Raw genomic sequence first — 24,905 nt, 5'->3', positions numbered from 1 at the left:
CACGAGGGCTTCATGTGCAGTCAGGAATCTGGGCAAGAAGGAACTAAAAGTGGCTTTTCTCAGTTTGCCCTAACTGTGGCTCTCTGTGCCGAGTGGTGCCATTCATCCTTTTGTTCAGTGACGAAAACTGAATTCCATTTAACTGACTGGCAGCAGGGTTGGTGACTGGTTGGTTTTTGGGTTTTGGTTTGTTTATTTGTTTATCACATCCTGTTTGGTGGCCAGTGTAAATACCATCAAAACAAAAACTGGCCAATCACAGCACTGTGGGAGGCCGAGGTGGGAGGATAACTGGAGCACAGGAGTCTGAGACAAGTCTGAGCAACAAAGTGAGACCCTAGCTCTACAAAAAATAAATGATCTGGGCATGATGGTGCATGCCTTGTCATCCTAACTATGTGGGAGTCTGAGGCAGGAGGATTGCTTGAGCCCATGAGGTTGAGGTTGCAGTGAGCTGTGACCGCATCACCGCATTGCAGCCTGAATGACAGAGCAAGACCCTGTCTAAAAAGTAAACTTCCAGGGTGGTGTTTGTTGCTTGTGTTTGATTTCAAATTTGAGGGATACCCTGAGTTAAACATGTGCCTCCTTCCCACAGGCGTGTGTACATTTCTTATCTGGATAGTATTCATTTCTTCCGGCCACGTTGCCTCCGCACAGCCGTTTACCATGAGATCCTTATTGGATATTTAGAGTATGTGAAGAAATTGGGGTGAGTTTGGATTAAATTATTTGGAACTAGTAAGAACCCTTTATTTTTTACTGTATGTTTATTCCGTGAAATAATGGGTATTTTAAGTTTTATGTGTTTTTATTTTTACATCCTAAGATCAATTCAGAATCTTCAAAGCTCCTCTTTCCAGGTGCTCCCCGAGCCTCACAGGTCTGGCTCCTGGGCACGTAGCAAGCTCTTTCCCTACCTTTACTTCCTTTTCATTCCTTTTTTTTTTTTTTTTTTTTAACTTTATTGAGGCAAAGTTTACATATCATAGAATTCTCCTTTTTTGGATATATGATTCAGTGGTTTTTAGTAACTTTACCCATTAGTGCAACTATCACAAGTCAGTTTCAGAACATTGTTATTGGCCTGTAAGATCCCTCCTGCTGCGGTGGATCACCTGAAGTCAGGAGTTCAAGACCAGCCTGACCAACATGGTGAAACCCCGTCTCTACTAAAAATTAAAAAAAAGGCCGGGCGCGGTGGCTCACACCTGTAATCTCAGCACTTTGGGAGGCCGAGGTGGGCGGATCACAAGGTCAGGAGTTTGAGACCAGCCTGACCAACATGGTGAAACCCTGTCTCTACTAAAAATACAAAAGTTAGCCGGGCATAGTAGCATGAGCCTGTAATCCCAGCTACTCAAGAGGCTGAGGCAGGAGAATTGCTTGAATCCAGGAGGCGGGGGGTTGCAGTGAGCTGAGATTGTGCCACTGCACTCCAGCCTGGGCGACAGAGCAAGACTCCATCTCAAAAAAAAAAAAAAAGAAAGAAAAGAAAAGAAAAAAAGAAAAATACAAAAAAAATTGGCTCACCTAGTCTGTAATCCTAGTACTTTGGGAGGCCAAGGCAGGTGGATCACCTGAGATCAGGAGTTCAAGACCAGCCTGACCAACATGGTGAAACCCTGTCTGTACTAAAAATACAAAAAATTAGCCAGGCGTGGTGGCGGGTGCCTAGCGTAATCCCAGCTCCTCAGGAGGTGGGGGCAGGAGAGCCACTCGAACCAGGGAGACGGAGGATGCGCTGAGTCGAGATCATGCTATTGCACTCCACCCTGCGCAACAACAATGAAACTCTGCCCCCCCCGCAAAAAAAAAAAAAAGAAAAAAGAAAAAAAATGTTCCTCCTGCCCCTTGCTGTTAAACCATCCCTGCCCCAGGCGACCACTAATCTACTTTGTCTCTCTGAATTTGTCTTTTGTGAATCCTTTGTGTAAACGGAACCCTGCAGTGTATGCTGTCTTGGGTCTGGCTTCCTTCTCTAGCACTTGGTTTCTGTACTCTAGACCTGCCCCATTCCCTTCTGAAACTTGAAAAGGTTAGGGGCATTTGATCAAAGTGTCTTGAACAGAATGAATGAGGTTTATGTTGACATTGACCCTCGGAGAAAAAGAGTCAACCGAACTGCCTTTACGGCGCACAGGAGGAAGGGGATGGCATTGCCTTGATGAGCCATCATATTCCCTGGTTCTTTAATGAGGCCTCAGGTTTCTTTTGCAGCCTCGGCCCTGCCCTGTGTGTGCACCCTAAGGGAGAAGTGTTTCAGGGCTAATTTGCAGGCTTGCATTTGCTCAGGATAAAGTTCCAGCCTTGCCCCCACCACACCCAGCCTTGTGGGCATTCATTCTCTCTCTCTGGTTACTTCTGTCCTGGCTTTAGTCCTTGCTCCTCTGCTATAACTCCTTAAAGGCAGGGCCGATTTCACTGGCACGTTCATCTGACGTGTGTGCGTGGGTCCTGCAGGTATGTGACAGGGCACATCTGGGCCTGTCCTCCAAGTGAAGGAGATGATTACATCTTCCATTGCCACCCACCTGATCAAAAAATACCCAAGCCAAAACGACTGCAGGAGTGGTACAAAAAGATGCTGGACAAGGCGTTTGCAGAGCGGATCATCCATGACTACAAGGTACCCGGCGCTGAAGGAAGGTGGTGGCTTTTGTCACAACTGAGGGGAGGATATTTGTGTGCCTTTTTCTTGCATTCGCATACTTGTTAATTACCTTCACTTATGAGGATTAGAAAGCAGAAAAATAAAAGCCTAAAGTGAGAACTTAGAAGCATTTTCTTCAGCTGATTGAGGCTTTCCCCTGGCCGTCTGAGAGCAGCACAGTTGGAGCTGTTTCCATCAGTGGGCATTGGGGCCTGTGCATCACTGTTGCACACATAGGGGCTCCAGCACTGTGGTGGGGGGTGCACATGTGTGGGGGTCTGCTGCACTGTGGTGGGGGGGCACACATGCATGGGACTCTGCCACACCGTGGTGAGGGGCACGCTTGCGTGGGGGTCTGTCGCACCATGGTGGGGGGCACGCGTGCATGGCCCTCATCTCACTGTTGTGCTTTGCCCACTCAGGATATTTTCAAACAAGCAACTGAAGACAGGCTCACCAGTGCCAAGGAACTGCCCTATTTTGAAGGTGATTTCTGGCCCAATGTGTTAGAAGAGAGCATTAAGGAACTAGAACAAGAAGAAGAGGAGAGGAAAAAGGAAGAGAGCACTGCAGCCAGTGAAACCACTGAGGTACAGACCCTTCTCCGAGCTCCATTGCCCACGTGTCCCGCTGGAGCTGCAGGGTGGCAGGCTGGGAGGCGTGTGTCGACTGTTAGGTCCTTCCTGTGGTGGTGTCTCCGTTCACACACGCACATCGACACCACCTGCAGCACAGGGCGTTGGTGGGCAGCAGTGTGGGCTCTGCACTCTCTGCACAGTGGATGCTCTGGGGAGCTGGGGGTCCACTTAGACTCGGAGAGGGAAGAGAGGAAGACAGAAAATGGGACATGTGGCAGTCAGGACACAACCCGCTGATGTAAAAAGTGAGTCGAGGAGGCACAGGGTTGCCAGGCCTTATTCCGTGTTTGGTGGCCACTCTGCACATGATGCTCATGCCCTGCTGCCCTCTCTCCTTGGCGCTGCCCCTGAGTGCCAGGCAGTGCAGACTGAGCCAAACAAAACCCCATCCCTGGCCAGGCGCGGTGGCTGACACCTGTAACCCCGCACTTTGGGAGGCCGAGGCAGGCGGATCGCAAGGTCAGGAAACGGAGACCAGCCTGGCTAACACAGTGAAACCCCATCTCTACTAAAAATACAAAAATTTAGCCGGTTGTGGGAGGGGGCACCTGTAATCCCAGCTACGAGGGAGGTTGAGGCGGGAGAATCGCTTGAACCCGGGAGGCGGAGGTTGCGGTGAGCCTAGATCGCGCCATTGCACTCCAGCCCAGGAGACAGTGCGAGACTCCGTTTCAGAACAAACAAAACCCCATCTCCGCCCCCAAGGGAGTGGCTGTGTCCTGGTAGGATGTGAAACAAAAAGAACCCAGACCCAAGCATGGTGTGCTGTGAGCGTGGCAGAGCTCTGAAGGGGAAGGAGCCTTGGGGAGGTGACGTGTGGGCCAGACCCGCCCACCACAGGAAGGTGCTGGAAGAGGACCAGCCAGGCAGTGGGAGGAGGCGCGCTGTGTGCGGGTTTGTGCGGCTGTCTGGGGAAGAGATGATGGTGGCGTGGGTGTGGGCTGTAGCTGTAGGTGCAGGGAGAGCGATGATGAACGTTGAAGGCTGCAGCCCCAGAACTTGGGACAGGCGATTGTGACCAGTGAGGAAAAGCGGTGAATGGAGGTGGCTCTTGCGTGGGCTGCTGCCATGGGTGAGGCAGCCGGGAGCCGGCTGGGGACATACTGCCACTCTGGTGCCTGTCCCATATGAGAGCAGGTCTGTGAGGTGGGTGCCGCATGGGCTGTAGGCGGAGCGTGGGGCCTGGGCCACTTCCGCCACACACACTCGTGCTCACTGCACAGGTGGTTGAGAGGCAGCCACCTGCTGGACGGCGCCCCAGAGTGTCATTCGCAGGACAGAGGAGGCGCGGGCAGGGGGTGGCGTGGGTTTACGCCCTAGGTGGCTCCTAAGCAGAGCTCCTTGCCTGTTGTCTTCGGACTTGCTCCCGCTGGAGTGTAGCTGGTCTCACTGGTGTCTGGTGAGTTAATGCTTGAGTTCCATCTCCTAAGGGTGACACGGGAGGTTACCGCGTCCGAGACAGGCTTTGCGCAGCTGAGTTCCACCCCAGGAGGGGGCACCTGCCTGTGGCATGGCAGCAGTGGGGTTGTCCAGAAGACAGGCCTGATAGGGCCTCCTGCTGGGGCAGCCTTCCCTGTGCACCGGGGACATGCATGTGTTAGGAGGCAGGATGCTGAGGTGTCGGCATGTAGACCTGCTGTCCCTTGTGTGTTTGGTTCATGGACAACAATGGGCAGGGACATGCCTTCGTCAGCAACACCCCAGGAGCTCGCTCTGGGGGTCAGCCTTAGTGAGGGCTGGTGCGTGGGGTGGAGCACTGCTTTGCCATTAGCTCTGCTCTGCATCATGCTGTCAATTCTGGGAAATGGGGAAAGGCTCGCGATAGTGTCAGGTGGGGCGAGAAACGGAACCAGCTCCCTGTGTGCAGTCCCAGCTTCGTGAGGAATGTCGCAAACACGGAGACAAATGTGCCCAGGGAAAGCTCCAGAACACAGAACACTGCTGCTCGGGAAGACCAGAAAAACAAAACTTTTTAAAATTACTTGTCTATATTTTCTTAATTTCATGAACATATTTATTTTATAATTTTGTAAAAATAGACTTCCAGGCCAGGCGTGGTGGCTCACGCCTGTAATCCCAGCACTTTGGGAGGCCAAGGCAGGTGGATCACTTGAGGTCAGGAGTTTGAGACCAGCTTGGCCAACATGGTGAAACCCCGTCTCTACTAAAAATACAAAAATTAGCCAGGTGTGGTGGCGCACGCCTGTAGTCCCAGCTACTTGGGAGGCTGAGGCAGGAGAATCACTTGAACCCAGGAGGCACGGGTTGCAGTGAGCCAAGATTGTGCCACTGCACTCCAGCCTGGTGACAGAGCGAGACTCCATCTCAAAAAAAATAGGCTTCCTTTGTTTTAAGGCTGACACAAAAATTGAGCACAGAGTTCCAGTATATTGCAGCACCCAGTTTCTCCTGTTACTAATGTCTTACCTTAGTATGGCACATTTGCTGCCACAGTGAGCCATTTGTTGATGTTGATGCATTATTGTTAAGTCTACACTTCGTTCCAATTTCCTCAGTTTTCCCCTGACATCCCTTTTCTGTCTCTGAATCCTGCGGAGGACCCACGTGATATTTGGGCTCCTCGGGCTCCTTGTCGGTGGGGTGGGAATTTTTTTTATTTTCATTATTTATTTATTTATTTTTTTTTTTGAGATGGAGTCTCGCTCTGTCGCCCAGGCTGGAGTGCAGTGGCGCCATCTCAGCTCACTGCAAGCTCCGCCTGCCGGGTTCACACCATTCTCCTGCCTCAGCCTCCCGAGTAGGTGGGACTACAGGCACCCGCCACCACGCCTGGCTAATTTTTTGTGTTTTTAGTAGAGACGGAGTTTCACCGAGTTAGCCAGGTTGGTCTTAATTTCCTGACCTCGAGATCCGCCTGCCTTGGCCTTCCAAAGTGCTGGGATTACAGGTGTGAGCCACCCCGCCCAGCTGGATTGTTGAATTCTCTCTAGACTGACCCCTCTCTTTGAACACCAAGAGTCTCTCTCATCTTGTTAAAAATGAAACACTCTGGCTGGGCGCGGTGGCTCATGCCTGTAATCTCAGCACTTTGGGAGGCTCAGGCGGGCGGATCACCCGAGGTCCGGAGTTCAAGACCAGCCTGACCAACATGGTGAAACCCCATCTCTACTAAAAATACAAAAATTAGCTGGGTGTGGTGGCAGCACCTATAATCTCAGCTACTAGGGAGGCTCAGGCAGGAGAATCGCTTGAACCTTGGAGGCAGAGGTTGCAGTGAGCTGAGATCGTGTTATTGCACTTCAGCTTGGGTGACAAGAGCGAGACTCTGTCTCAAAAAAAATGATAAGTAGCCGGGCATAGTGGCGGGTGCCTATAATCCCAGCTACCCAGGAGGCTGAGGCAGGAGAATCACTTGAACCCAAGATGACACCACTGCACTCCAGCCTGGCAACAAGAGCAAAACTCCGTCTCTCAAAAAAAATTAAGCTCTCTGTTAAAGTGTGAGTGAGTGGCAATCCTGCGTTCTTTCCAGAGGAGGAGCCTGTGGGCTGAGAGCAAGCCCACCTTCAGCCAGTCAGGTGCAGCACTGATGGCCCCAGCAGGGAGCCAGCCTGCTCTCGGTGGGCCTTGAGTGGACCCCGCAGGGGCCTCAGAGTCCCTGCTCTTGATGGGGCAGCTGCTTTTCCCATCAGCAGCTTTCCTGTCTCCTGGAAGCTCTCATGCTTTCTCGGGTGTGTAGAGCCTTCCTCAAGGCAGACAGCTGCTGACCACAGTTGTGACGTGGAATCTTCCACATCTGGTTGTGGCACAGTGGAAACAGCCCCCACTGCCCTCATTTGTTAATTTCTGAACTCGCACTCTGGGTCTCTTTTCCCCTTTAGAGGCAGCGTGGCATAAAGCTGATAATGACACCAGCCTGGCCGAGGACAGGCCCTGCTCTGTCCCGAAGGCTGCAGCACCTACAGCCACCTGTAGCCGTTCACGTATGGGGTCTGCCTGGTGGTGACCTACTTTGGCCTGAGCTTCCTGATGCCCACGGCCTGGGAGCTGGGCACCCATGCCATGTGTGGAGGGGCACTTGCCTGGTCTCACAGCCTTGTGTGTTGTTGCAGGGCAGTCAGGGCGACAGCAAGAATGCCAAGAAGAAGAACAACAAGAAAACCAACAAGAACAAAAGCAGCATCAGCCGCGCCAACAAGAAGAAGCCCAGCATGCCCAACGTGTCCAATGACCTGTCCCAGAAGCTGTATGCCACCATGGAGAAGCACAAGGAGGTAGGCGTGGGCTGCGGTGCTGCAGCCGTGCCTCTGGCCGGGAGGAGGGAAAGACTCGCAGCTGGCGGGTGTGGGCCCGTGTGCAGGTCTGTGGTGGGAGGGAAGTGGCCCCCAGGAAACCAAGTGGACCAGTTGGGTGATATCATGCAAGGTGTCACCAATTTTGTTCCATCCCAAGGCATCAGGGCCATCAGGCTCAGCCACCTGCCTATTCTGCAGGCTGGGTGGCTGCGCCTGCCCTGAGCTCACCACTGGAGGTGCCATGTCCCTTGTGTGGGACTAAAGCCCCTCCTCTCCTGCAGGTCTTCTTCGTGATCCACCTGCACGCTGGGCCTGTCATCAACACCCTGCCCCCCATCGTCGACCCCGACCCCCTGCTCAGCTGTGACCTCATGGATGGGCGCGACGCCTTCCTCACCCTCGCCAGAGACAAGCACTGGGAGTTCTCCTCCTTGCGCCGCTCCAAGTGGTCCACGCTCTGCATGCTGGTGGAGCTGCACACCCAGGGCCAGGACCGCTTTGTCTACACCTGCAACGAGTGCAAGCACCACGTGGAGACGCGCTGGCACTGCACTGTGTGCGAGGTAGGCCCTGCCCCCACCCCCACCCCCGCAGCCGGCCTGGGGTCTGACGAAGCATCCTGTCCCTTTGCATGGGTGCCAGGGTTGGTGTCTGTACCTGATGGTGGCTGCACTGACTCCTCCAGAACTAGGACAGCGTCACAAGGCAGAAGGCGTTGCTGTGTGTGTGTTTCCTAAACCTGCTCTGTGTAGCCACAGCCACAGGCCTGACCCTGGGGACAGCCAGAGGGAGGCTCTGCTGGGAAGTCTGGCCTGTCTGTGCCCAGTTCTAGTCTTGCTAAATGGCTGGAAACACCCGCTGTCCTGTTGGCAGCTTGGGCCCCTCTGGTCACTTGTTCCTGAAGGACCCCCTGGTCATGCTCCCTCACTCCCCTCTAGGAATTTTGACCTCCCTGTGAAATGACGTGGGTGTCCCTTGCATGGGCCGAGTCAGGCTGTGCAGGGCAGGCAGGTGACAGATCCCACCATCCCCCTCCCAGGACAGTCACCATCACCTGCCAACCCGGAGCCTCCTCACTTGCTGTGGTGTCTGTAGCGGGGCAGAGCGGGTCCTCAGCAGAGCGAGGGCCTTTCCTCTCTCCCCACCTTCACACACTTCTTCCGCTTTCCACCTTTCTCCAGTCTCCTTTGTCCTCTTTCTAGTTTCTGAATGCGGCAGTTTTCATATCTTTTTGTGAACACAGTCATGGTACCTGGTCCTAGGGCTCCATCAGGTTGCCAGGTGCGAGCAGTTTTCAGTAACTTGGGCTTGCGCGTTGGGGAAGTCCCACTGGTGCACTGCGGATAGCCCAGGCCTTCCCAGAGGCACTTCACGGCAGCTGTCGGCACTTTGGGAGGGACCGGCCTCCCTCAGCCTTTCACTGTCTGGCTTCATAGTTTGAGTACAGGAGTTGGACAGGCTGTGGCAAGGGCTGATGTGACTCCCAGGTCAGAGGAAGTCGGAAGGAAGGGGGCTGGTGTCTACTGTCCATGAGCTTGCAGGCCAGGGGTTCTCGGGGCATGGGTCAGGTTATCTTTGAGCCTTCAGGGCTGTTGCCAGGAGTGAAGGTCCTTGGGAGCAACACATAGGCACTCCATGCCCCCGTCCTGTCCATGATCCCATGTTGTCCATGATCTCATCCTGTCCATGATCCCATCTTGTCCGTGCTCCCGCCCTGTCCGGGTCTCCCACCTGTCCGTGCTCGCATCCTGTCTGGGTCTCCTATCCTGCCTGGGTCTCCTGGCACAGACCCAGACTTAGCGGTGGAGGGAAGCAGCCAGGATGCCTGGTGGTACTGGGTCCCATGCTGACACCGGTCTGTCCCCTTTCCTTGCTTGCAGGACTACGACCTCTGCATCAACTGCTATAACACGAAGAGCCATGCCCATAAGATGGTGAAGTGGGGGCTGGGCCTGGATGACGAGGGCAGCAGCCAGGGCGAGCCACAGTCAAAGAGCCCCCAGGAGTCACGCCGGCTGAGCATCCAGCGCTGCATCCAGTCGCTGGTGCACGCGTGCCAGTGCCGCAACGCCAACTGCTCGCTGCCATCCTGCCAGAAGATGAAGCGGGTGGTGCAGCACACCAAGGGCTGCAAACGCAAGACCAACGGGGGCTGCCCGGTGTGCAAGCAGCTCATCGCCCTCTGCTGCTACCATGCCAAGCACTGCCAAGAAAACAAATGCCCCGTGCCCTTCTGCCTCAACATCAAACACAAGCTCCGCCAGCAGCAGATCCAGCACCGCCTGCAGCAGGCCCAGCTCATGCGCCGGCGGATGGCCACCATGAACACCCGCAACGTGCCTCAGCAGAGTCTGCCTTCTCCTACCTCAGCACCGCCCGGGACCCCCACACAGCAGCCCAGCACACCCCAGACGCCGCAGCCCCCTGCCCAGCCCCAACCCTCACCCGTGAGCATGTCACCAGCTGGCTTCCCCAGCGTGGCCCGGACTCAGCCCCCCACCACGGTGTCCACAGGGAAGCCTACCAGCCAGGTGCCGGCCCCCCCACCCCCGGCCCAGCCCCCTCCTGCAGCGGTGGAAGCGGCTCGGCAGATCGAGCGTGAGGCCCAGCAGCAGCAGCACCTGTACCGGGTGAACATCAACAACAGCATGCCCCCAGGACGCACGGGCATGGGGACCCCGGGGAGCCAGATGGCCCCCGTGAGCCTGAATGTACCCCGACCCAACCAGGTGAGCGGGCCCGTCATGCCCAGCATGCCTCCTGGGCAGTGGCAGCAGGCGCCCCTTCCCCAGCAGCAGCCCATGCCAGGCTTGCCCAGGCCTGTGATATCCATGCAGGCCCAGGCGGCCGTGGCTGGGCCCCGGATGCCCAGTGTGCAGCCACCCAGGAGCATCTCACCCAGCGCTCTGCAAGACCTGCTGCGGACCCTGAAGTCGCCCAGCTCCCCTCAGCAGCAACAGCAGGTGCTGAACATTCTCAAATCAAACCCGCAGCTAATGGCAGCTTTCATCAAACAGCGCACAGCCAAGTACGTGGCCAATCAGCCCGGCATGCAGCCCCAGCCTGGCCTCCAGTCCCAGCCCGGCATGCAACCCCAGCCTGGCATGCACCAGCAGCCCAGCCTGCAGAACCTGAACGCCATGCAGGCTGGCGTGCAGCGGCCCGGTGTGCCTCCACAGCAGCAGGCGATGGGAGGCCTGAACCCCCAGGGCCAGGCCTTGAACATCATGAACCCAGGACACAACCCCAACATGGCGAGTATGAATCCACAGTACCGAGAAATGTTACGGAGGCAGCTGCTGCAGCAGCAGCAGCAACAGCAGCAGCAACAACAGCAGCAACAGCAGCAGCAGCAAGGGAGTGCCGGCATGGCTGGGGGCATGGCGGGGCACGGCCAGTTCCAGCAGCCTCAAGGACCCGGAGGCTACCCACCGGCCATGCAGCAGCAGCAGCGCATGCAGCAGCATCTCCCCCTCCAGGGCAGCTCCATGGGCCAGATGGCGGCTCAGATGGGACAGCTTGGCCAGATGGGGCAGCCGGGGCTGGGGGCAGACAGCACCCCCAACATCCAGCAAGCCCTGCAGCAGCGGATTCTGCAGCAACAGCAGATGAAGCAGCAGATTGGGTCCCCAGGCCAGCCGAACCCCATGAGCCCCCAGCAACACATGCTCTCAGGACAGCCACAGGCCTCGCATCTCCCTGGCCAGCAGATCGCCACATCCCTTAGTAACCAGGTGCGGTCTCCAGCCCCTGTCCAGTCTCCACGGCCCCAGTCCCAGCCTCCACATTCCAGCCCATCACCACGGATACAGCCCCAGCCTTCGCCACACCACGTCTCACCCCAGACTGGTTCCCCCCACCCCGGACTCGCAGTCACCATGGCCAGCTCCATAGATCAGGGACACTTGGGGAACCCCGAACAGAGTGCAATGCTCCCCCAGCTGAACACCCCCAGCAGGAGTGCACTGTCCAGCGAACTGTCCCTGGTCGGGGACACCACGGGGGACACGCTAGAGAAGTTTGTGGAGGGCTTGTAGCATTGTGAGAGCATCACTTTTTTTCCCTTTCATGTTCTTGGACCTTTTGTACTGAAAATCCAGGCATCTAGGTTCTTTTTATTCCTAGATGGAACTGCGACTTCCGAGCCATGGAAGGGTGGATTGATGTTTAAAGAAACAATACAAAGAATATATTTTTTTGTTAAAAACCAGTTGATTTAAATATCTGGTCTCTCTCTTTGGTTTTTTTTTTTGGGGGGGGGGTTCTTTTTTTTCCGTTTTGTTTTTGTTTGGGGGGAGGGGGGTTTTGTTTGGATTCTTTTTGTCGTCATTGCTGGTGACTCATGCCTTTTTTTAACGGGAAAAACAAGTTCATTATATTCATATTTTTTATTTGTATTTTCAAGACTTTAAACATTTATGTTTAAAAGTAAGAAGAAAAATAATATTCAGAACTGATTCCTGAAATAATGCAAGCTTATAATGTATCCCGATAACTTTGTGATGTTTCGGGAAGATTTTTTTCTATAGTGAACTCTGTGGGCGTCTCCCAGTATTACCCTGGATGATAGGAATTGACTCCGGCGTGCACACATGTACACACCCACACACATCTATCTATACATAATGGCTGAAGCCAAACTCTTGTCTTGCAGATGTAGAAATTGTTGCTTTGTTTCTCTGATAAAACTGGTTTTAGACAAAAAATAGGGATGATCACTCTTAGACCATGCTAATGTTACTAGAGAAGAAGCCTTCTTTTCTTTCTTCTATGTGAAACTTGAAATGAGGAAAAGCAATTCTAGTGTAAATCATGCAAGCGCTCTAATTCCTATAAATACGAAACTCGAGAAGATTCAATCACTGTATAGAATGGTAAAATACCAACTCATTTCTTATATCATATTGTTAAATAAACTGTGTGCAACAGACAAAAAGGGTGGTCCTTCTTGAATTCATGTACATGGTATTAACACTTAGTGTTCGGGGTTTTTTGTTATGAAAATGCTGTTTTCAACATTGTATTTGGACTATGCATGTGTTTTTTCCCCATTGTATATAAAGTACCGCTTAAAATTGATATAAATTACTGAGGTTTTTAACATGTATTCTGTTCTTTAAGATCCCTGTAAGAATGTTTAAGGTTTTTATTTATTTATATATATTTTTTGAGTCTGTTCTTTGTAACACATGGTTCTGGTTGTTCGCTCATAGCGGAGAGGCTGGGGCTGCAGTTGTGGTTGTGGCGGCGTGGGTGGTGGCTGGGAACTGTGGCCCAGGCTTAGCGGCCGCCCGGAGGCTTTTCTTCCCCGAGACTGAGGTGGGCGGCTCAGCGTTGGCCCCACACATTCGAGGCTCACAGGTGATTGTCGCTCACACAGTTAGGGTCGTCAGTTGGTCTGAAACTGCATTTGGCCCACTCCTCCATCCTCCCTGTCCATCGTAGCTGCCACCCCCAGAGGCGGCGCTTCTTCCCGTGTTCAGGCGGCTCCCCCCGTACACGACTCCCAGAATCTGGGGCAGAGAGTGCTCCAGGCTCTCGAGGTGCTTTCTGACTTCCCCCCACATCCTGCCGCTGCCGCGCAGCATGTCCCGTGTGGCGTTTGAGGAAATGCTGAGGGACAGACACCTTGGAGCACCAGCTCCAGTCCCTGTTACAGTGAGAAAGGTCCCCCACTTCGGGGGATACTTGCACTTAGCCACATGGTCCTGCCTCCCTTGGAGTCCAGTTCCAGGCTCCCTTAGTGAATGGGTGAGACAAGTTCACAAAAACCGTAAAACTGAGAGGAGGACCATGGGCAGGGGAGCTGAAGTTCATCCCCTAAGTCTACCACCCCCAGCACCCAGAGAACCCACTTTATCCCTAGTCCTCCAACAAAGGCTGGTCTAGGTGGGGGGTGATGGTAAATTTAGAAATCACGCCCCAAATAGCTTCCGTTTGGGCCCTTACATTCACAGATATGTTTTAAATAGCTGAATACTTGGTTTGGGAATCTGAATTCGAGGAACCTTTCTAAGAAATTGGAAAGGTCCGATCTAGTTTTAGCACAGAGCTTTGAACCTTGAGTTATAAAATGTAGAATAATTCAAGTAAAAATAAGACCACCATCTGGCACCCCTGACCAGCCCCCACTCACCCCATCCCAGGAGGGGAAGCACAGGCCGGGCCTCCGGTGGAGATTGCTGCCGCTGCTCGGCCTGCTGGGTTCTTAACCTCCAGCGTCCTCTTCATCTTTTCCACCCGTAGGGAAACCTTGAGCCATGTGTTCAAACAAGAAGTGGGGCTAGAGCCCGAGAGCAGCAGCTCTAAGCCCACACTCAGAAAGTGGCGCCCTCCTGGTTGTGCAGCCTTTTAATGTGGGCAGTGGAGGGGCCTCTGTTTCAGGTTATCCTGGAATTCAAAACGTTATGTACCAACCTCATCCTCTTTGGAATCTGCATCCTGTGCAACCGTCTTGGGCAATCCAGATGTCGAAGGATGTGGCCGAGAGCATGGTCTGTGGATGCTAACCCTAAGTTTGTCGTAAGGAAATTTCTGTAAGAAACCTGGAAAGCCCCAACGCTGTGTCTCATGCTGTATACTTAAGAGGAGAAGAAAAAGTCCTATATTTGTGATCAAAAAGAGGAAACTTGAAATGTGATGGTGTTTATAATAAAAGATGGTAAAACTACTTGGATTCAAAGATGGTTCAGATTGGCTAATGACTTAGAGTTAGCTCAACGGCTCGTCATTATAGGATTGCAGATGCGGGCCGGGTGCGGTGGCTCACGCCTGTAATCCCAGCACTTTGGGAGGCCAAGGCGGGTGGATCATGAAGTCAGGAGTTCGAGACCAGCCTGGCCAAGAAGGTGAAACCCCATCTCTATTAAAATACAAAAAAATTAGCCGGGTGTGGTGGCAGGCGCCTAGAATCCCAGCTACTCAGGAGGCTGAGGCAGAGAATCGCTTGAACCCAGGAGGCGGAGGTTGCAGTGAGCCGGGATCGTGCCACTGCACTACAGCCTGGGCAACAGTGAGATTTTGTCTCAAAAAAAAAGATTGTAGGTGGTGCTGGCCGGGCTTGGTGGCTCATACCTGTAATCCCAGCACTTTGGGAGTCTGAGGCGGGCAGATCACATGGTCAGGAGTTTGAGACGAGCCTGGCCAATATGGTGAAACCCCATCTCTACTAAAAAAATACAAAAAATTGGCCGAGGTGTAGTGGCTCACGCCTGTAATCCCAACACTTTGGGAGGCCAAGGCAGGCAGATCACGACGTCAGGAGTTCGAGACCAGTCTGACCAGCGTGGTGAAACCCCGTCTCTACTAAACATACAAAAATTAGCTGGGCATGGTGGCGCACGCCTGTAATCCCAGCTACTCAGGAGACTGAGGCAGGAGAATCACTTAAACCCGGAAGGTGGAGGTTGCAGTGAGCCAAGATTGCACCACTGCACTCTGGCCTGGGCGACAGAGCAAGACTCTGTCTCAAAAATATATATATATATATTCAGCCGGGCATGGTGGTGTGCACCTGTAGTCCTAGCTACTAAGGAGGCTGAGGCAGGAAAATCGGTTAAACCCAGGAGGCGGAGGTTACAGTGAGCCAAGAGCGCGCCACTGCACTCCAGCCTGGGCAACAGAGTGAGACTTCATCTCAGAAAAAAAAAATTGCAGATGTTCAGTGGAGTTTTTCTCTACAGAGCATGTGTTTGATGCTATCTTTGAAATTCTAGCATGTTAGAAACATAGAATGAGCTGTCCCTGGATAATGTGGCATGGAGAGGCTTCTGCTTCTAAGATCTCAGGTTGGGCTGGGCATGGTGGCTCACGCCTGTAATCCCAGCACTTTCGGAGGCTGAGGTGGGCAGATTGCCTGAGCTCAGGAGTTGACAACCAGCCTGGGCAACGTGGTGAAACCCCGTCTACTAAAATACAAAAAATTAGCCAGGCGTGGCAGCATGCACCTGTAGTCCCAGCTACTCGGGAGGATGAAGCGGGAGAATCGCTTGAACCCGGGAGGCAGAGGTTGCAGGGAGCCGAGATCATGCCACTGCACTCCAGCCTGGGGAACAGAGCAAGACTCTGACTCAAAAAAAAAAAAAAAAAAAAAAAAATCTCAGGTTGAAGACGTGTAACTGTCTTCCTTTTTTCTTTTTGAGACAGAGTCTCCCTCTGTCACCCTGGCTGGAGTGCAGTGACGTGATCTCGGCTCACTGCAACCTCTGCCTTCCGGGTTCAGGCGATTCTCCTATCTCAGCCTCCTGAGTAGCTGGGACTAGAGGCATGTGCCACCATGCCCAGCTAATTTTTGTATTTTTAGTAGAGGCAGGATTTCGCCATGTTGGCCAGGCTGGTCTTGAACTCCTGACCTCAAGTGATCCACCCGCCTTGGCCTCCCAAAGTGCTGGGATTACAGGCGTGAGCAAACATGCCCGGTCCTTTTGATTACTATAAAATAGAACCAAAGATTTTATTTGAGCCTAAACATGCTTGGAGCATTGCATGGTGAAATAAGCTGTTTTTAAAAAAGAAACACACCTTTTATGAAGGAGAGGATTGCACATCAGTGGCCATTTTGCTACCAGAACGTTCTCAGCACAGGACAGTGTGTGCCGGGAAGCAGAGGCTGCGCCCACAGCGCCGTAACAGACGGGCAGGGGCATGTAGGCACGAGAATAACTTCATCTCAGACCATGAAGACATCGCAGCCTCATGGACGTATGGATTTTATGTGTTAATTCCACATGAATTACTTGTATACACTTCATAATAAATAGGCAGAGGTGGGAAAACATAGGTCCCTTATAAGACACTGAAGAAATTTAAGTGAGTGTAATGCCCAGACTAGCAAAGTAGATTCTGAGGAGCTTTGATGAGTAGATGACAGTGCTTTGCAGTTGATCTAAATTGTGCATAAAACGGTGCTTTTGATGGGCTCACATCTTTTTATAGAGGACTCCTCCAACTCCTGACCTCAAGTGATCCACCTGCCTCGGCCTCTCAAAGTGCCAGGATTACAGGTGTGAGCCACCACGCCCGGCCACTTCCTTCCTTTTTATGGCTAATATTCCATTGTATGAATAGACCACATTTTGCTGACCCATTCGTCTGTTCATGGTTACCTGAGTTGCTTCCACGTTTTGGCTATTGTGAGTAAAGCACCGGGCATTTTTCACGGCCCTCAGCTGACCCCAGTGGAAGGCAGTGGCTTCATATGGGCAGCCTCGTATCGGCCATAGAGGTGGGCAGGAGACTTGGGGGTTCTTCCCTTTCCCTCCCCAAGCAGCTCCCAGTCATTCTCCACTAATTCAAGTCAAGTACGTCTGCGTGTAAACATTTTTTCCTCTTTCTAGATTCTTGGTTTACGCGGAGCCTGAAGTCCATGTGTGGCCACCTTAGGACATGCCTTGGATCCCTCAGTACCTTACAAAGCCACAGGTCCAGCCGGGCGCGGGGGCTCACGCCTGTAATCCCAGCACTTTGGGAGGCCAAGGCAGGCGGATCACGAGGTCAGGAGATCGAGACCATCCTGGCTAACAGGGTGAAACACTGTCTCTACCAAAAATACAAAAAAATTAGCTGGGCATAGTGGCACGTGCCTGTAGTCCCAGCTACTCGGGAGGCTGAGGCAGGAGAATCACTTGAACCCGGGAGGCGGAGCTTGCAGTGAGCCAAGACTGCGCCACTGAACTCCAGCCTGGGTGACAGAGTGAGACTCCGTCTCAAAAATAAAAAAATAAAAAAAAGTCACAGGGCCCTGGGCTAGCAGAGGCCCCAGGACCACAAGGCTCTGAGGCTGAGGGTTTGTCTCTGAAGGCTACAGGCCAACAGGACAGAAGGCTCTGGGGGTTTTTCTGGAACTTGGTAGATTTGCCCTCCACAGAACTTGGGGCCTGCCAGTCTTGGCAGAGGCCCCCCCACCCTTAACTAAAGCCCAGGTTTCCCTCCTTTTGCCAAATATCACTTCCCCTTGTTGAAATTGGCCTGGTGTGGTGGCTTAAGCCTGTAATCCCAGCATTTTGGGAGGCCGAGGCAGGCGGATCACTTGAGGTCAGGTGTTCGAGACCAGCCTGGCCAACATGGTGAAACCCCGTCTCTACTAAAAATACAGAAATCGGCCAGGCATGGTGGCGGGTGCCTACAATCCCAGCTACTCAGGAGGCTGAGGCAGGAGAATCACTTGAACATGGGAGGCAGAGGTTGCAGTGAGCCGAGATCACACCACTGCACTTAAGCCTGGGCAACAAACACGAAACTCTGTCTCAAACAACAAAAAACAAAACAAAACAAAAAAAGAAATAAAAGGCCTAAGCCAGATATATTGCCCCATGGGCCAATGTGACAGCTGTTACAAAACAGAGGATTGGCCAGGTGTGGTGGCTCACGCCTGTAATCCTAGCACTTTGGGAGGCAGAGATGGGCGGATCACGAGGTCAGGAGATCGAGACCATTCTGGCTAACATGGTGAAACCCCGTCTCTACTAAAAATTCAAAAAGAAATTAGCCGGGTGTGGTGGTGGGCGCCTGTAGTCCCAGCTACTCGGGAGGCTAAGGCAGGAGAATGGAGTGAACCCAGGAGGCAGAGCTTGCAGTGAGCCGAGATCACACCACTGCACTCCAGCCTGGGCAACAGAGCAAGACTCCGTCTCAAAAAAAAAAAAAAAAAAAAAAGAGATGATTTCATGAATGGAGCGAAAAAGGGATGAAATGTGAAGCCGAGACACCCCCCCACCCACCCCCATTCCCTGAGGACATGCTGGAAAGGGCTCTGCCTGGAGTGTGGTGATAGGGAACACAGGCAGGCCCATGCAGGCCTATAGGAGGAGGCAGCAGGAGTTTGGAAAGGATTGTAAATATGTGCATGTGTGTTGGTAGGGGGACCACTGGAGGATCTGAGAGATGGAGTATGATCTGGCTGCTGTGGAGGATGGGAGGCTGGCAAGAGCGGAAGCAGGGGGCCTGTCAGGGCTGCTGGAGTGGTCTGGGTGAGAGGACCCTGCTCTTCCACCCAAATCTGCCCACCCTCTTTCCATTCCCTTCTCAATTGCTTAAGCTGGGAGCTTGCCACTTTCCACCTGGAAGCGTTTCCTGACACATCCTCTTCCACCCAGCTCTGTCCCAGCCCCACTGAAGGTCACTCTCCTGGCTCCTGTGCTTCTCTGCAGCACGTGCCACGACCTGGAGTCGCTATTTTTGTACAGTTATTAGAGTGTGGCAGTGAATCTTCAGTGTGCCTCCGAATTACCTGGGAACCTCAGTGGAGCTGCCTGGGCCCCACTCCGGGACTGAGGAGGTGCCGGGAAATCGGCATTATGAGGCTACAGCTGGGTCTGGACCAAATGTTAGACCAGGGTGTATGGTCTGAATCTCCAACTAGTCTCTAACCTCCAGCAAGGTGTAAAGCAAAAACAAATTCTTTTTTTTTTGTTGTTGTTTTTTGAGATAGAGTCTCACTCTGTTGCCCAGGCTGGAGTGCAGTGGCACGATCTCAGCTCACTGCAACCTCTGCCTCCTGGGTTCAAGCGATTCTCCTGCCTCAGCCTCCCGAGTAGCTGGGATTATAGGCATGTGGTGCCATGCCCGGCTAATTTTGTATTTTTAGTGGAGACAGGGTTTCTCCATGTTGGTCAGGCTGGTCTTGAACTCCCAATATCAGGTGATCCGCCTGCCTCGGCCTCCCAAAGTACTGGGATTACAGGCGTGAGCCACCATGCCCGGCCGGCAAAAACACATTATAAGTCCCCCAACCCATGGAATGGATCATTCCTCTCCACCAAGGGGATTTCAAAGAAACCTAAAAAACTAGTTCAGGCCATAATTGGAAGGATGGGGTGGGTCCTGCCTCATTATACCCTCCACCCCTTGGAAATGAGGCACAACTGACCAGCGTTAACATTACAAAGGACTTTTTTTTTTTTTTGAGACGGAATCTTGTTCTGTTGCCCAGGCTGGAGTGGGAGTGCAGTGGTGCGATCTTGGCTCACTGCAATCTCTGCCTCCTGGGTTCAAGCGATTCCCCTGCTTCAGCCTCCTGAGTAGCCTCCGCTGTACACAGGTGCACACCACCACACCCAGGTAATTTTTTTGTTTTTGAGACAGACTTTCACTCTTGTTATCAGCTCACTGCAACCTTCACCTCCTGGGTTCCAGCGATTCTCCTGCCTTAACCTCCTGCGTAGCTGGGATTACAGGCATGCGCCACCACATCTGACTGATTTTTTGTATTTTTAGTAGAGACGGAGTTTCTCCATGTCAGTCACGCTGGTCTCGAACTCCCAACCTCAGGTGATCTGCCCGCCTCAGCCTCCCAAAGTGCTAGGATTACAGGCGTGAGCCACTGCTCTTGACCTAATTTTTGTATTTTTAGTAGAGATGGGGTTTTGCCATGTTGACCAGGCTGGTCTCAACCTCCTGACCTCAAGTGATAAGACCACCTTGGCCTCCTGAAGTGCTGGAATTACATGCGTAAGCCACCATGCCAGGCCACCTTTGCAGGTCTTTTCCTGATCCTGAGGGTCTAGGAATTTTTAACGGTCTGAATAAAAAATATTTGCGAAAACATTTGCCATCTATTACCTGTAAGGGTGGTCATCTATGAGACTTCCTCTACGTAATAAGAACCTTGGTCTTCACAACCTGTTTTTTGTTTGTTTGTTTGTTTGTTTTGAGACAGGGTGTGGTTCTCTTGCCCAAGCTGGAGTTCAGTGGCACGAACTTGGCTCACTGCAACCTCTACCTCCTGGGCTTAAGCAATCCACCCACCTCAGCCTCCCTTGTAGCTGGGATTACAGGCCTCTGCCACCACATCCAGTACAGGTATGTTTGGTACAGACAGGGTCTCACCATGTTGCCCACGCTGGTCTCCAACTCCTGACCTCAAGCAATTTGCCCACCTCAGCATCACAAAGTGTTGGGATTGCAGGTGTGAGTCACCGTGCTCGTGCCCACAACCCCTTATCTTCACCCAGACACTCTTTTTATTGATTCCAGGTCTGTATAACTCAACTCTTTTTTTTTTCTTTTTCTTTTTTCTTTTTTTTGAGACGGAGTCACAGCTCTGTTGCCCAGGCTGCAGTGCAAGTGGCACGATCTCGGCTCACTGCAACCTCAGCCTCCCGGGTTCACGCTATTCTTCCCCCTCAGCCTCCCCAGGAGCTGGGACTATAGGCATGTGCCACCTTGCCCGGCTAATTTTTTGTATCTTAGTAGAGATGATGGGTTTTCACCATGTTGGCCAGGCTGGTCTCGGACTCCTGACCGCAGGCAGTCCGCCCACCTCAGCCTCCCAAAGTGCTAGGATTACAGGCGTGAGCCACCGCGCCCAACCAGAACTCAACTCTTTTAACCAATTGCCAATCAGAAAATATCTGAATCCACCTATGACCTCTAAGTATTTCACCCTTTGAGTTGTCCTGCCTTTCCACACGGAACCAACCTATGTCTTACATGCATTGACTGATGTCTTATGTCTCTCTAAAGTGTATAAAACCAAGCAAGCTGTAACTCAACCACCTTGGGCACAAGTTCTAAGGACCTTTTGAGACTGTGCCTCCCTCCATGCACACTCATATTTGGCTCAGAATAACCTTCTAAATACTTTAGAGTTTGACTCTTCTAGGCAAGGACAAGAAAAGTGGAATAAACGAATAACCGCAGTTTTCCTGGTGGTATTGGTCACTGGGTTCAGGTTTTGGTGTAGTAGCCAGTCAAGCCTGGAATTCCCTTCCTCATTCGCTTTAGCTTTTTGGCCAGTCTTGGTTTGCAAGAGACTTGCAGCGGCCTAGACGGATGGCCGGGATTCACAAAGGTCGCAGACACAGGAACTGCTTCTTCCCCAGCGTCGCCTCCACACCCTCGCGTGGATACTGACATCCGCCCCATTCCAGGAATGCGCACAGCTAGGCGCAGCCGGCCAGCGTGGGCCGGGAGCGGCGGGGCCACCTCCCCCACCTCCGCGCGCAAGGCCCGTCGCCCTTGACAACGCGATCCAAGGTCACGGAGGTCCCACCCCCAGGCCCGACCGTCCACGAGACGGGTAGTACCCCGCCACGCGCCCGAGCAGGCAGCTGCCCGGACAGCCCGGCGCCCGCCGTGACGTCACCGCCCCGCGCCCGAGGAAGGCCCCGCCCCGCGCGGCCCCGTCCCGCCCCTTCCCAGCGTGTACGGTCCCGCGTGGCTGCGCGCGGCGCTCTGGGAGTACGACATGGCGCGCGAGCTGCGGGCGCTGCTGCTGTGGGGCCGCCGCCTGCGGCCTCTGCTGCGGGCGCCGGCGGCCGTGCCGGGAGGTGAGGGCGTCCTGGCTGGACGGGCAGCGGGCGGGCCGGGCCACGGAGACGGCAGGGGCGTCCCTGTGCTCCGGGGAGCGAGGCGCCGGCACCTGCTTCACAGGCGTGGGAGGTCGGCGAGGCCAAGCGCGGCAGACGCGTTTCCTTTCGCTCCACTCCTCGCCAGCTCCAGCTTGGCTGCCTTTTCCTCGGCTGGACTCCCCTCGCCACCCGCCCATCGGAGCCCTGAAGGAGGCTGGGGCTTGGGGGGTCGCGGGGTCGGGCGGAGCGGCTGCGGGGTCGTCCCTCCTGGAGCTTCGGTCCAGTCAGGTAGCGCACGTGCAGGTGGAGCCGCTGCGGAGCGCGGAGTCTTTGCGGGTGCATGTGGCGGGGAATGGACTCACTCGGGGTGATCGTGCGAGTTCCATGGATCGTGCTTTACCCCTCCCCGCCCCCCAGTAGCGCACTGACGGTTCATTTGTTAATTCGTTCATTGGACGCACATGTGAGCGCCCGCTCAGTGCCCGGCGCCGTGCAGGTTCTGGGGACGCCACAGTGAACAAAACCTATAGCAGTCATCCGGGTCCCCAGAGCAGGTGGACTCGATGTCGTTGACGCAGCTGTGTCCTCGGGGCCTGGAATTGATGGATGCGCCAATAAATGTTTGTAAAAAAGAGAGAATGACCCTAACCTCTGCTTTCCCAGTCCCCACTCGGAGGTAACAACAGTGAAAGTTTCGGCATTCCTTCGGGGCTGTACACAGTGTTATACGTGTAAATATAAATGTCTGCGTATAAGTATTTTTATTCTAAAAAGCCTAAAGCATGTATGCATTGTGCTACGTTGTACTTCAGAAAATTTCAACGCTCCCAGCATTCTTTCCACATCTTTTCATGTCAGTGTACACCGGTCCATGTGCCTTCCAGTGACCACACAGTATTCTGTATGATGGACGTGTCATTTGTTTAAACATTGTCCTATTAGTGGACGCAATAAAGGTTATTTCAGGTTTTACTTTTTATTACAATGCTGCATAGAATGGGTGAGTACTTAAATATTTGTTCACGTGCGGTATTTCTTTAGCCTTACATAATTAGAGTTTTAGAATTGATATTTCAGAGCCTATGCATTTTTGAAATGTTAGCAGATACTGCCAAATTGTCCAAAAAGGCCTTATCAATTTATATCCCCTTTAGCAGGCATCAAGACTGCCTATTCCAAAGGTATTTTCTTCAACGCTGAATCTTATGTCTTTTCAAAACCAGTGGTCTATAAAAGATACCTTGTGGCCGGGCGCGGTGGCTCACGCCTGTAATCCTAGCACTTTGGGAGGCTGAGGTGGGCAGATCGCCTGAGGTCAAGAGTTCGAGACCAGCCTGGCCAACATGGTGAAACCCTGTCTCTACTAAAAATACAACAATTAGCTGGGTGTGGTGGCGCGCGCCTGTAATCCCAGCTTCTTGGGAGGCTGAGGCAGGAGAATCGCTTGAAACCAGGAGGCAGAGATTGCAGTGAGCTGAGATTGCACCACTGCACTCCAGCCTGGGCGACAGAGTGAGACTTCATCTCAACAACAAAAATAATAATAATTTTCCCTCAGAAAGTGATGCTGTTGCTCTCTTCTAGCACCAGTGTCTGATCAATTATTTATTTATTTTTTTGTCTTTATGAGGTGGGGTTTCACTGTGTTGGCCAGGCTGGTCTCCAGTGCCTGACCTCAAGTGATCTGCCTGCCTTGCCCTCCAAAATACTGGGATTGCAGGCGTGTGTCACCGTGCCTGGCCAACTGTTCTATTAATTTGGTTCTTGTTTCTTTTGTAGCTGACTCGGGTTTTTTCCCCCTTGGAGGTTAAGATTTTTTCTCTTTGTCGTTTGTGGTCTCGCGTCCACAGGTGTTTGTGATTCATGCTTTGTATCATACACTGTCCCTTCCATTTGAAAAATACGTCAGTTTTTAGCCCAGGGACATTTTAATTCTGTTTATCTCTTTTTCTTTTTCTTTTTTTTTTTTTGAGTTGGAGTCTTGCTCTGTCACCCAGGCTGGAGTGCAGTGGCGCGATCTTGGCTCACTGCAAGCTCCGCCTCCCGGGTTCAGGCCATTCTCCTGCCTCAGCCTCCCGAGTAGCTGGGACTTTAGGCGCCCACCACCATGCCTGGCTAATTTTTTGTATTTTTAGTAGAGACGGGGTTTCACCATGTTAGCCAGGATGGTCTCGATCTCCTGACCTCGTGATCCGCCCACTTCGGCCTCCCAAAGTGCTGGGATTACAAGCGTGAGCCGCTGTGCCCGGCCCTTTATCTCTTTTTCTTAAAAATTATCTCTCTCCTCTCCTCCTCCATCTTCTGGTGCGGTGGTTCAAGCATTCCTCTGCCTGAGTCTAAGAAATGGAACGTGTTCTTGGCAGCCTTCTGTGTTGCAGGTGCCCTTGTCATTGTCACCTGTGTGGATGAATGGGAAGGTAAATTGTTTGGATTGATTGAACGATGAGAGAATTTAGCTAAGAAAATACATGTCTTGTGCAACAGGGGAGAAAGAATAGTTTAGGCAGATCCACCTATGTAGAAAATCCAGACCTCTTGAAATTTTTTTCTCTTCTTGGGAAAGTGTTTCCAGGTTCTAGCATGTGCCTGGCTTCAGGTGTGCATGTCTTATGTCTGTGGAATCCTCTCGCCCATGCTACGCTGCCTCAGTCACCCATGACCTCAGCCCTCTTACCCTTTCAGACCTCACTGACCCCTGACACTGCCAGCCCTGTCACTTGCCCTCAGAATATCTTATTTGATTTTTTTTGAGCCGGAGTCTTGCTCTGTTGCCCAGGCTGGAGTGCAGTGGTGCAACCTCAGCTCACCACACCCTCCGCCTCCTGGGTTCGAGTGATTCTCCTGACTTAGCCTCCCACGTAGCTGGGACTACAGGCGCATGCCACCACACCCAGCTAGGTTTTGTATTTTTAATAGAGATGGGGTTTCACTATGCTGGCCAGGGTGGTCTCGAACCCCTGACCTCATGATCCACTAGCCTTGGCCTCCCAAAATGCTGGGGTTACAGGCGTGAGCCACTGCACCTGGCCTACCCTCAGAATATTTCTGTGAGGGGTGGGCTAGGATATCT

The 24,905-nt window shown here is 52.8% G+C and overlaps 2 protein-coding genes across 10 annotated transcripts in view; both read left to right on the top strand.

The window, feature by feature from the left end:
* Positions 1–14,217, top strand: part of CREBBP (CREB binding protein) — a 154,745-nt gene extending 140,528 nt beyond the window's left edge. For all 9 annotated transcript variants that reach the window (XM_523285.8, XM_054668793.2, XM_009430211.5 and 6 more), the window contains 6 exons: positions 599–712; positions 2,464–2,629; positions 3,076–3,243; positions 7,365–7,526; positions 7,829–8,110; positions 9,428–14,217. In XM_523285.8, coding sequence (XP_523285.3) covers positions 599–712; positions 2,464–2,629; positions 3,076–3,243; positions 7,365–7,526; positions 7,829–8,110; positions 9,428–11,584 — 3,049 coding nt within the window. In that variant the 3' untranslated portion in view covers positions 11,585–14,217. The remainder of the gene's footprint in view (positions 1–598; positions 713–2,463; positions 2,630–3,075; positions 3,244–7,364; positions 7,527–7,828; positions 8,111–9,427) is intronic.
* A 7,191-nt stretch (positions 14,218–21,408) lies between these two features.
* The window catches only part of TRAP1 (TNF receptor associated protein 1), a 59,786-nt gene continuing 56,289 nt past the window's right edge, over positions 21,409–24,905 (top strand). The window contains exon 1 of the mRNA XM_009430129.4: positions 21,409–21,814. Within this exon, the coding sequence (XP_009428404.1) occupies positions 21,733–21,814 (82 nt within the window). The 5' untranslated portion in view covers positions 21,409–21,732. The remainder of the gene's footprint in view (positions 21,815–24,905) is intronic.

This window comes from Pan troglodytes, chromosome 18, assembly GCF_028858775.2.
Source record: "Pan troglodytes isolate AG18354 chromosome 18, NHGRI_mPanTro3-v2.0_pri, whole genome shotgun sequence".
NCBI lineage: Eukaryota > Metazoa > Chordata > Mammalia > Primates > Hominidae > Pan > Pan troglodytes.
Note: the sequence above shows the minus strand (reverse complement) of the source record. Positions and strands in the feature narration are given on the sequence as shown.